Source organism: Tasmannia lanceolata, unplaced genomic scaffold (genome assembly GCF_043159265.1).
Source record: "Tasmannia lanceolata isolate RefF3 unplaced genomic scaffold, GAP_Taslan_0.1 ptg000002l, whole genome shotgun sequence".
Lineage (NCBI taxonomy): Eukaryota > Viridiplantae > Streptophyta > Magnoliopsida > Canellales > Winteraceae > Tasmannia > Tasmannia lanceolata.
Window position 1 is genome coordinate 32,305,720 of NW_027518679.1, and position 13,367 is coordinate 32,319,086.

The window sequence follows — 13,367 nt, forward strand, 5'->3', positions numbered from 1 at the left end:
CAACCTTATATTTCTTTGTGGAAAGTGTGGGAAGTATGGGATTTGGAGGAGATAGTAAGCTTGTTTGAGACTTTGAATACACTAAGGCTTTGGTGTGATGAAGTCGAGGTGGAAGGGAGAGTTATTTATAGGTGCTTGTGGGTATGGTGGATTGCATTATTTTAATGGGACAATAGAAGAAGGTAATGTTCGATTGATATTTAGGTGCATACCCAAATTACTCGTATCATTTCTTGATTGCGGCCCAACTTGGGAATTTGAATAAAATATTGCAACAGTATAAATAGTTTTAGGGAAAATGACCAAATAGAAACGGTTTCTTCTGACTATGACATTTCAAGAGTGGTGTTTTCTAAATCACTAAATAGAAGTGATGTTGACTGGTTTGGATGCTTATGTGACAAAAATACCCTTAGTAAAAAATACCCTCATTTTAAAATACCGTCACCTCTCTCTCTCTCTCTCTCTCTCTTCTCTCTCATGGGATGATCCCAACCATCAATTAGAGGGTCACAATTCCTCTCTCTTTCTCTCTCATGGGATGATCCCAACAGTCCATTAGAGGGCTCTCTCTCTCTCTCTCTCTCTCTCTCTCTCTCTCTCTCGTGGGATGATCCCAACCGTCCATTAGAGGGCCCCAATGCCCCCCACTCTCTCATGGGATGATCCCAACCGTCTATTAAAGGGCCACAATGCCCCCCTCTCTCTCTCATGGGATGATCCCAACCGTCTATTAGAGGGCCACAATTCCTCTCTCTTTCTCTCTCATGGGATAATCCCAACAGTCCATTAGAGGGCCACAATGCCCCTCTCTCTCTCTCTCTCTCTCTCTCTCTCTCTCTCTCGTGGGATGATCCCAACCGTCCATTAGAGGGCCCCAATGCCCCCTATCTCTCATGGCATGATCCCAACCGTCCATTAAAGGGCCACAATGCCCCCCTCTCTCTCATGGGATGATCCCAACCGTCTATTAGAGGGTCACAATGCCCCTCTCTCTCTCATGGGATGATCCCAACCGTCCATTAGAGGGCCACAATGCCCTCTTTCTCTCATGGGATGATCCCAATCGTTCATTAGAGGGTCACAATGCCCTGCAGATTCGTGCACCTCTCTCCGGTATCCTCTTATTCTGAGTGAACCTCCTCTCACAGGTTGGTAGTCTCTCCCTCTCAGTTGTTTAAACCCCTAATTTTTTTAGAAATCTATGGTTTAAAGCCCTAAAGTTTGGTTTAAACCCCTAATTTTCTCCAAATTTTTCACAGATTTTTGGTTTAAACCTTCAAGTTTGGTTTAGAAATTTAGTTTAGAAAACCCTATATTTTACCAAATTAGTTGAGAAAATCGTATATTTTGGAAAATCAGTTTAGAAAACTCTATAATTTTCCCAAATCAGTTTAGACTCAAACCAATAAGTTAGAGTTGGTACTCTCTCTCTTTCAGTTTGGAAAATCAGCAACTAAAACCCTAATTTTTTTTAGAAATCTATGGTTTAAAGCCCTAAAGTTTGGTTATGTTTTTTAGAAATATATGGTTTAAAGTCGTAAATTTTTGTTTGAACCCCTAATTTCTTAGATTTGTATGGTTTAGAGCTCTAAAGTTTGGTTTAAATCCTTAATTACTTCCAATTTTTTCACAATTTTTTTTCGACCCACAATTACGGGCAACTTCTTCCCGCCGACGTATTGAAATGATACCGCTTCCTTTACAAAGCCGTCGACGTGTAAGATAAAAGAAGCTCTTTGTTCTACCGTTCTTCTGTTTACACAAAATTAAACTATTGTCAAAATAACCAATTGAAAAAAAATCATTCCAATTAACAAGTAAAGCAGCCATTTTAGAATTATGCACAACTTCAACCACTACTAAATCTCCATAAAACAACATAAACCACTACTAAGACAATTTGGGCCACTTTTAAACACTCTAGACCACTACTAAGTCATGACAAGGAAATATGAACCACTGCTTACCCTATATAAACCACTTATAAATTCTATAAACCACTGTTAAGCCAATATAAACCACTTATAAACACTCTAAACCATTGGTAATCCTAAATAAACAACTTATAAACACTCTAAAACCACTTGTAAGTCTATATAAACCACTTATAAACACTTTAAACCACTGATAGGGTTATATAAACCACTTATAAACACTATAAACCACTTATAAACACTATAAACCACTGATAAGCCACTCTAAAACCACTGGTAAGTCTATATAAACCACTTCTTACCCTGTATAAACCATGTATAAACACTCTAAACCACTGATAAGCCTACATAAACCACCTATAAACAGTCTAAACCACTGATAGGCCTATATAAACCACCGTTTACCTTATATAAACCAGTTGTAAAAACTCTAAACCACTGATAAACCTATATAAACCACTTATAAACACTATAAACTACTTCTTACCCTGTATAAACCATGTATAAACACTCTAAACCACTGATAAGCCTACATAAACCACTTATAAACAGTATAAACCACTGATAGGCCTATATAAATCACTGTTTACTTTATATAAACCAGTTGTAAAAACTCTAAACTACTGATAAACCTATATAAACCACTTATAAACATTATAAACTACTTCTTACCCTGTATAAACCATGTATAAACACTCTAAACCACTGATAAGCCTACATAAACCACTTATAAACAGTCTAAACCATTGATAAACTTATATAAACCACTGTTTACCCTATATAAACCACTGTTTACCCTATATAAACCACTTGTAAACACTCTAAACCACTGATAAGCCTATATAAACACCTTATAAACACTATAAACTGCTTCTTACCCTGTATAAATCATTTATAAACACAATTATAAACACTCTAAACCACTGGTAACCCTTAATAAACCACTACTTACGATTATAAATCACTACGGAGGAATCTTACCCAAAGAACCTATATAAACCACTTATAAACACCCACTTCAGTACTGGTTTATGGTAGTGAAATAGTGGTTTAACTTAAGAAATTAGTGGATTACAGTAAAATAACAATGATTATAAAATGTTTAAAGTAATTTAAATAAGATTAAATAGTGATTGAAGGCTTTCTGCAATGAAAGACAGTAGTTTAACATGAAAAACTTTCATTCAAGTTTATAAACATGCCTTATAATGGAAAGAGAAGGGAGAGGGGTAAAAATACACACCTTTCCATTCAATGGAAGCTTTCTGCAATGGAATGGTGGTTTCTAGTGAAGATTTTTCAGATTTCCAAATCCAATAACGTTTTTTTCCAATATTTCTTGAAAATGGAGGTGTTGTGCAATGCAATGAAGGGTTAGGAAGGCTTTTACATCTAAATATGAGGTTTTTAGCAATAGAATGGAGCTTTTCGCATCTAACAATGGAGGTTTTTGGGTTTCAAAAATGGAGGTTTTTGGGTTTTTCATACGTACGTTTTTTGGGTAGGTGGGAGGAAGAAGAAGAAGAGGGAAAAAGGTGGGTTTTGGGATTTGTTTTCCCCTAAATGTAATCATTTCAAATAGGTGATTTGATAGGGAGAGAGAGAGAGAGAGAGAGAGAGAGAGAGAGAGAGTCAAGGGCATTTTAGTCATATGCACTCTTGATTGGTGATTTAGAAAATAGCCCTCTTGAAATGTCATAGTCAGAAGAAACTGTTTCTATTTGGTCATTTTCCCATAGTTTTATGGTACGGACATGCTGAAGTATACGACGACCGTAACATCTTCTATTATAATATGAGTGAAATGCACTTAGCTTAGACTTTTTCTTTTAATAATGATACGTTCTTATTTTGATAATCACACTCCTTAATAGCAACTAGTAGTCTTTTGGGAATTTTAATGGCCTTTACTTGTAGAAGAGGGTAAGAGGAGTGCTATTATTATTATTATTATCATTTTGAACGGTAGGAGTGCTACTATAAATTAAGGGAGTGTGGGTATCAGTTCCATCACAGGCTACTATGTTGTCTATGTATTTTGATCTTCACACCTCTTATATTGTTATTAACACCCATCTCTTTATTTCGCCTTGTAATCTATTTATCTATTATTTTTTATCTATGTTTTTTTCAAGAACAGGAAAAACGGAAGACCAAAACCAATTATTAGACTCAAAATCTAGGGGTGCAACTCGGGTCGGGTTTTCAAAAACCCTACGCTACCCAAGAATTATCTCGGGTCAGGTCGGGTTTTCCAAAACCCTACCCTACCCGAGAATTATCTCGAGTCGGGTCAGGTGAAAACCCGAGATTCCTGAACCCGACCCTACCCAAGATAGTTTCTCGGGTCGAGTCGGGTTTTTTATTTTTTAGCATAGGATAGTGACTAATTTTAGAGATTGTATGAAAAAAAAAAAAAATCTTCACACCAAAAATTTCTAAATTTATGTCATCAAGTATATAACTTTAAGGACACTATTTTCACATAATAGACAATGTCACCTCAATCAAAACAATTGTATCAATATATTGGAAAATAATTTTCTATGTTATTCAAGAGATATTTCAGAAAGTCACAGTGCACCCATATGAGTCAGGTCGGGTTTTTTTTCTTTAAACTCGGCCCTACCCAAGATTGAGTCGGGTTTTCCAATTTAAAACCCGACCCTACCCAAGATCCATGATTTCTAAACCCGACCCATGTTATTTTTGGGCCAGGTCGATGCGGGTTTCGGGTTTTTTTTCTTTAAACCCGGCCCTACCTAAGATTGAGTCGGCTTTTCCAATTTAAAACCCGACCCTACCCAAGATCCATGATTTCTAAACCCGACCCATGTTATTTTTGGGTTGGGTCGGGTCGATGCGGGTTGGGTCAAACCTGACCCAAGTTGCAACCCTATCAAAATCAATAATCAATTTGGAGAAGCCATTAAAGTAGAAAAGACAAGCTGAGTTTGTGCAATTATTAAGCATGGTTGTGCCAATATCAGTGGCCGAAATTTATATGTAAATATATAATTTTTAGAGGTGTTTAGAAAGGCTGCTCAACTCTTTAAATATTGACTAGAGTGATGTTATTGAAACAATGGAGTGCGGATATCAATTCCCTGTAAATATTGTAAATTTTTGCTCCTCAAGCTTATTCTTTCTAGGGACAATCCCACAAGGCATTTCACGCCTATGAGGTTTCTGTTCTCTCATGCAACAGCCAGCCCGCGAAATGCCTTCTGGGATGGTAACATGCACTGATTTTGGAATCACAAAGTTATTTCCAAGGTCTGAAATTTCAGTTTTGGTTGAAATTTCGGTATAAATTTCAGTTTCGGTGTCATGGAAATTTCAGTATTTCGGCCGAAATTAAAAACCATACTTATTCACTTATTCCTCACATTGACGTCCTTTCATTATTTTAGTACTTTTATTGCACTTTATTTTGATATAGGCTTGTATTAGGGCTGCAACTCGAGCCGGGTTTTACCCGACCCGAAAATAGCCTGGGTTGGGTTCAGGTTTCATGGGTTTCGGGTCGAGCCGGGTTGAGCATTCAAAAGCCTGCATGAATCTCGGGTCAAGCCGGGTTTGAAGGGGCCCGACCCGACCCGACCCGAGTTACTTAAGTTATAGTATGTACATTTTTTTCTATTGTTAGTTAAAAGTTAAAAGTGAAAACCCACGCACCCACTGTTATTGTATGTGACTGTAGTTGAGTTGATTCAAGTGTTTGATTCAGCATTGTTTGATTGTAATTACAACATTGTTTAATTACAGCATTGTTTGATTCAAGTGTCATGTGAGTGTAATTACATCATTGTTTGATTCAAGTGTAATGTGAGTGTAATTTCTACTTCTATGAGTTGAGTTGCCTTGCCAAACAAGAATTTTCCTTAAAAAATTGCGTCAACGTGAAAAAATCCGACCCGAGATTTATCATGGGTAGGGCCGGGTTTGGGAATCGTGGGTTTTCCGAAAAAAAACCTGACCCGACCCGACCCGACCCGAGATATTTCTCGGGTAGGGTTGGGTTCTCCAAAACCCAACCCGCCCGACCCGAGTTGCAGCCCTAGCTTGTATATATCCGAGGAGCATCTGCTGAGGTGGAGAAAGGGGATAGGGTTTATCCAATGGACTCCCCTTTTCCTGTAATAAGATTCAAATCCAACTCATGAAAAAGAAGTGAAAAAAGATTAAAAAATCAAGGGATTTTTGCAAAAAACATGGGACTTTTCTTTTGACAACTGTTGACGTTGAAGCGATTTCATGTTTTTCAATGAACATTAAGGGGCTGTTTGGATATGCGGATTTTAGAATCTGGGATTTCTTCAAAATTATAGGTAAGAGACAAGAGAAGAAGCGGATCAGCCATCGTTTTTGACTTCTCACCTTTCTTTCCATCAGCAAGAGAGCAGCAGATCCTCCCATATTTTCAGGTTTTAGAAATCTCAGGATGCAGGAGAGATTTTTAAAACCTGAATTTCTCACTTAAAATCTAAGAAACGCTGTCAGCACAGCATACAACTACTTGATCATGAACCCTCTTTTACACTGTTCTCAAACTAGAAACATGGATTCTAAAATCCGCGTATCCAAACGGCCCCAAGGGTATGGTTTGGGGTTTGGTCACTGGGGAAAGAAACACAGCGTAGCCTAGGCAACCAATGTATAGCTTATGAACATTACTATATAAACGATAGAGCAAGTGTAAAAGACTTCAGAAAATCTTTCTAGAGTGCGAGTTTCCAAAATTAGTGATTTTCTTATTCTTATGGAGTTACCCAGAATAAGTTCCTAAAAGCAAATACCATATATGACTCCCGGGTCAATCCCTTCTTGCCAACTTTGCATCCATAAATTATAAAATAAATAAATAAAGGCATTTTAAATACTATTATACAGACATAGGGGTGAACCAAAACCGTCCAAACCTCTATAGATCGGATGGTTAGGACCATCCTATAGAAATTAATGATTTTTGGGACACAGCCTATCTACGTTGTTGCCCATCAAATGGACGGTTTGGATCATCCTGTGGTCTAGACCGTTTGAAAAAATACTGAACTATACAGGCTCACACCATATAGAATCTCCTATTATACATTTGCATTGATATCTTTGAACCACTATTACTAGAGGCATTTCAAATTACTGTACGGAAATTCTGAACCATTTGGTATTGCTCGGAGTCTTTATTCATTGTGTTGGAATTCTCCTATTATCAAATGTTTTAGATAGTAATTAACTAAGGCCATGTTTGGGAACCATGATTTTTTTTTTTCGTGGAATATTAACATACCAAGTGTTGAGGAGAGTGGGGGAGGGAGAGAATGAGGGCACTGAGTGGGAAGAGGGTGCAAAGTAGCTGAAAAATAAGAAAAACAAAAACTCTATTTTGAGGGGAGTTTTTTCTTTTCCCTGATTTTCAGCCACTTCTCACCCTCTCCCACCTTGTTCCTCTCCCACCTCTTGATAAACTAATATTCCATGGAAAAACTAATACGCCAACAATATTAATTAGGGATTTGCTAGGCACCACCACAGATGGCATTTTTCGGTTGGGCTGTTGCATGTGAGAGCAGCCAACTCAGATGAATTAAATGAGTAATACAAAATCTAAGCATGTGTGGCTGCTCTCACAAGCAACAGCCCTGCTGCAAAATGCCTTCTGTGATGGTCCCTAGCAAATCTGCATTAATTAATTTGATAATTGTACTTATTACCTTATTAAACACTTATGCAACCTTTAATATAGTTGATTAGGAAGAGTAAATACAATGGGAAGGATATGTTCACCCCCTTTTCTTCCCCGGGACAGTCCCCTCTACTGTATTTATGATTCCTCATGTTGAGAAAATCCGCCGGGCAATTCGATCCAATCGTGCACAAATTTAACAGAAAGTAAAATAAACCAAGCCACAAGAGATGAACACCAAGATTTTACGTGGTTCGGCCAAGCCTACTCCACATGTGAGAAACACGATCTTCCACTAAAAGAAAAACAATATACAAGGATTACAATAGATTAATCACAAACTCTCAAAGCCGCAACCCTTTCCTTGCTCTCTCAAACCCAAGACCGTGCAAGAGTAACCCAAGAGAAACCCACAAGAGAAAAGCCCTAGAAGAAACTCCAAGAGGAACTCAAGAAAAAACCCAAAGAAGAACCAACTATCTCCTTCCTTCTCTCTCTCTCTCTCTCTCCCTCTCTTGTTTTGCCGCACAAAGAGAAATCACCCTCTTTACTTTTTATACATAGGTTTTCTAAAAACCTAAAAAATACACTTTCCAAATTGCCTTTGCCTTCCACCCAAGTAACTCACCCGAGTGGGAAATAAGGCAACTTCCCAACAATCCTCTTTTATTGCTGTGCGAAAGCGTAAATAGGTTGTGCTCCAAAAATCATTTCCAAAGGATGATCATAACCCTCCGGTGGATAGAAGGAAAGCCCATTATAGAAACCTCGATAGATCAGAGGGAGTATAAGGCTACACATCATATAAGATCTCTAATAAATTTAATTTTAAAGCCATTCTATCATGATATATCGAAATTTCAAGTAAAATTTCATTTTACAGATATGTTTAGTGTATGATAGATCAAAGGGGTCTTTCCATCATCTCTAGAAAAATCTAGAAGGCTAATATCTATCTTTTGGTGGGCCTTTTGTTATGGATCGAATCTTGTGGATGCATGCAGTTCTGTCCTTTTCTCCTTTCATGAAAACGTCAAAATTGGAAAACGAATTTATGATAAAATGGCATTTAGTGCATGAAAATTTGCCATGTAGCTTAGAAAAAGGACAACCAATGTATAGCTTATTTGTAATGGTTTGCTACTCTTCTTGTTCCCTTTGTACCCATGACTGATTGCCTATACCAAGGCCCCGCCTTTTTAATAAAATTTCACTATTTCAATAAAAATGGGGTCGAGTGATAAATCGAACCCCATATACCCATATATCTTAAATAGATCCCTTTGAACAGAAAAAGTTAGGGCCTGTGAGTTGTACACTTGTACGGTGTTTAACGGCAGATGAAAACTTTATTCACACGCCCTAACATTTTAAGTTAAAAGGGGTCGATTTATCACTGCCCTAAAAATGGATGCACATAATTGTATGCATATGAATCCATTCGAATCATATCAATCTTATTGTATTCTTTTTCTTCTTCTTCTTTTAAAATGGTGCAAATTAAATTATCAATGAGCAGAAAACTCCTAGTTCAATTAGCATAAAAGTACAAATGAGCTAGGAAAGAATACAATGAAAAAAAAATGAAGATCAAGGTGGGAATAGTAAAAAATCTCCAAAACTCGCCTTGTTAACTCCAACTATGGCAAGACGACTCGTCTCGCTAATAGCCGAAACCGAGAGACAGACATTAATAGCCAAGGAACATATTCTAGTTTTTGTTTCCTTCAACGTAAAATGGGTGTAAAAAAAAAAAAAAAGGTCTGAAATTTATTTTAATTACACCCATTTTACATCAAGTTGAAAGCAACAGTCTTATTGCTTATAAGGAGGGAGGGAAGGGGGAAGCATTGACTATAAACCAATTTTATTAAGTATAAATAGAATGAGTTACAAAGAGGGGATGAGATAGGTTTGACCAAACTGAAAATATTTCATGGTTAGTCTATCTCTTAATTGTGAAACAACCAATTACTCCAAAAGCTAATTAAGCTGTTAGAGTTGGTGTTATTTAATTATTTATGACCCCTCCTTTTTTGGTTTGCCGTAATGCAGCACATGTGGCCCCACTTTTGGGCTGCTCATACACGTGGATTTTTAAAATCAAGGAGTTGTTATGTTTAGAACACAGGAAGACCCGTGCTAATGCAATAGCTCTGATACCATGTGAAATAACCAATTACTCCAAAAGCTTAAGCAGAGTTGGTGTTATTTAATCATTTATACTTCAACACTTATCACTGATTTCATCATCTGATCGAAATTTGCGGTTTAGATAATAAGGATTATTTTGTAAAAATAAAATAAAATGATGGAACCCTTCTTTTCCATACTTAGGTTAAAATTAGAAGCAACTGAACTTTCAAGATTGCGTCAAGGACCATAGATTAGAATCCCATTTTCCTACATGTATGTATGGTGATCCTACATGTATGTATGGTACATATGTTACACGCACATAGGCATTTATATACAAGTAAGCATAGTATATACACATTTAAGGAGTGAGATGTACATGAATGGATAAGGAATTCCAACTTTTAGTTTGGTAGAATTAAAGAGGAATGCGAGGTCGGATCGTAGCATACAAGAGATTAGGCGAGGAGTGAGGTACACATCTCTTCTACAAATTGGTGGAACCCTCTCTTTTTTTTATTCCCTCTGCCTTATAAAAGCTGACACTGAGTCTCCCTCTCCTTTTGCCTTTTGAGATACTCCACGAGTGTGAGAGAAGAAGGCCCTCTAAAGGTAGAAAAATATTTCAATCACTTGAATACTTACATTATATCCAAGGAGATGTTAAGAATTCTAATTAGGCTAAAACATTCTAGGTGTTCTTCTAAGGACTACCAAAGTTGGTGATTTACCCTAAGACATAACAAACACGACCAATGACACATTTTCTTGGTGATGAGGATGGTTGATTAATTTGATGGGCCGTCGCTAGATGACCAATTCGGACTAGGTTCAACGTCGAATGTAGATCTCATTCGCGAGATTGAGCTTTGCAAAAATCAATAGCTTCAAGACGTCTTAAAGGATTTTTTTTTATTTTTTTTTTCATGCTTGATCAGAGGTCTATAATAATCTGATAAGATTGGAGCCAAGTTGCCTGGATTGTGACGGCCAATAATATTCGTGGACCTGAAACCCAACGCGTGGGATATCGTTTTTCATAACAAAAATGATGCTCGTCCCGTCTTAAAAGATTTTTTCTTGCCCTAATCCGCACTTGTAACCGAGGTGATTGGGAATTAGTAATCGGGTGGGGTCCACCCCGTGTCGACGGTCGAAGCATCTACATTCATGCACCAAACAAAACCGTCGAATCATCCTAATCATTTGATCAACGGATTTAAATATTGTCTTTAATCATTCAAGATTAAATTGCTAAGATAGTTAATTATCATATGGACGATGTTTTTCGGGCCCACCAAATAACTAGTTTCTATCATGCAAAAGATACATTGACCCCTTTTTCTTCCTCGTGCCATCCCCTTATAGTGTAAAAAGAGAGTCATAAATACACTAAATGGGGTGGCCCGTGGACGAAAAGGGGGCCAATATATCACTCCCCTAGCTAGTATCATGCTTATATATTTAGACACATTGAGAGGACTACCGAGTGTAGGAGTGTGGAGACTACTAAACAAGGTTTATTAATCCACGTTTAGAGAACGTGGAAAGATTACATTTTCTTGTTTCCTCATTCCCTTTTCTACCTTTCTAACGATCTTCTACATTTTTCAAATCCACGTCGCTTTTCTTTGGATGATTCTGGATAAGACTACTATTCCCGAGAGATATGGATTCCATCTTTTCAGTACGGTTCCTCCACTTGCAGGTGCATGTGGGCTTCTGATATTCCGTACATGTAAGCATCTGATTGCCCAAACATACCTACGTTGTTGTATATGCACTCTTATTGGGCCTAAGTGAGGCTTATGGATCAAGGGCCCAGGATCATCCAATCAATGTCTTCTCAAATGAATTAGGCCAGACTTATGGTTGCCATTCGGATCAATGGATCTGATCACATAAATGAGAAACAAGTGGATCCCAATTAGGGGTGGCAACGGTTCGGTTTCGGTTTGGTTTCACCCCCAAACTGAATGGAACCGAACATGCTTACACTCCGAACCGAACATATATATGTCCAAACCGTACGAAACCAAACTAAAGCCCCAAACCGAAACCGAGCCGAACCGATCATCAGTTTGGTTCTACCGAACCGAAATTTGAATCTACCAAAATTTTAATCGGATTGGTTTAACCAAACCGAAACAGAATTTTCGGTTCGGTTTCAGCTCGGTTGCGGTTCAGTTCGGCCAATTTTGCCACCCCTAAATCCCAATAAGTGTTTTTTTAGAAATTTCCTTTTAAAAATATTATTATAACATTAACATACACTAAATTTCAGTGTATATACCAGGGGAGAAAAAGAGCTGCAAGGAAAACCCTAGACTCGATTTTGGATGACATCTTTTGGTCCTTACAAAGCAAAGTATTCCGTCTTCGAATTTTCCTTCAATCAACATCATGAAGAATTGATGAGGGGACATTTTGATACTGAACTTTATCCATTTTAATTCTCCTTTAATATAAAATGCAATCCACCACCCTCAAAGGCATGTATAAATATGCCATTGTAGAAGCTCAATTTCAACACACCAAACCCTTCTTTGTATTCAAAACCCACTTCATCTTTCTCATAGTTCCATCCTTCAAAGACTAAGTACTTTCAAGTCAAGGAAACAAACAAGTCTTTCTCTGCTCCTTTTATTTCTTGATTGCCCACTTAGTGATTTTACTTAACCATTCTGCATTTTGATTAGTTTCTTTCTATTGGAATTCTTCTATTCCTACAACTTTTTTCTAGAAAAAAAAAAACCTAGTGCAATTTGTCGGGATGGATAGGGTGTTGAGATTGGCCTCGCAGAACGCTGTTGTGATTTTCAGCATGAGCACATGCTGCATGTGCCATGCCATCAAGAGGCTTTTCTACGAACTCGGGGTGAACCCGGCGATTTACGAGCTCGATGAGGTACCAAAAGGGAAGGAAATGGCTAAGGCGCTCGCCGGTTTGATGGGACGTAGTTCGCCTGTACCCGTCGTGTACATCGGCAATGAACTGATAGGCTCTAACAATGAGGTCATGTCGCTCCATGTTAAAGGCGCCTTAGTTGAACTGCTTAGAGCGGCCGGAGCTATCTGGGTGTAGTAACATGGGAATTTGCTCTGATACTATGTTAAAAAATAAGCTTCGAGCAATCCGCATGTAGTAAAATCGAAGGCCGCGCTCTGATATCATGTTAGAAGAATAAGCCCGAATCTATCCTAGTGTAATAAAATTCGGAACATGCTCTCATACGATGTTAGAAGAATAAGGTTATGTGTATAGAGGTTTTGGGCTTTATCCGAGGAAAGGAATAAAATTACAAGGAAGTTAGTCTTTGCTTACATTTTTTATTTGTTTACTATTTTATCTTCTTCGTTAACTAGTATTTTCAAAGAGTGAAGTAGAGGTAGGGATGGCAAATGAAGTAGGCCCCTATAAGGTGCCACGCAGTCTAATTACCGTCTTATCATAAGACTTTCTCATTTTCACACAAAGGAAAAGTCAACAAAATACAGTAGCCTGTAGCATGATACGAATGAATACAATGCCAAGCTGCGGCCTATTAGATACAAAGATTTTATAATCCTGGATTTTACGAGCTAAATCCTGGATTTTATAAGCTAAA

General features: G+C 37.7%; 1 protein-coding gene across 1 annotated transcript; it reads left to right on the forward strand.

Moving 5' to 3' along the window:
• Positions 1–12,265: 12,265 nt before the first annotated feature.
• On the forward strand, positions 12,266–13,085 carry LOC143884223 (glutaredoxin-C1-like). The gene has a single exon (XM_077387673.1). It carries the CDS (start codon positions 12,533–12,535, stop codon positions 12,842–12,844), a length of 312 nt encoding a protein of 103 aa, XP_077243788.1. The 5' UTR covers positions 12,266–12,532; the 3' UTR covers positions 12,845–13,085.
• Positions 13,086–13,367: the final 282 nt, after the last annotated feature.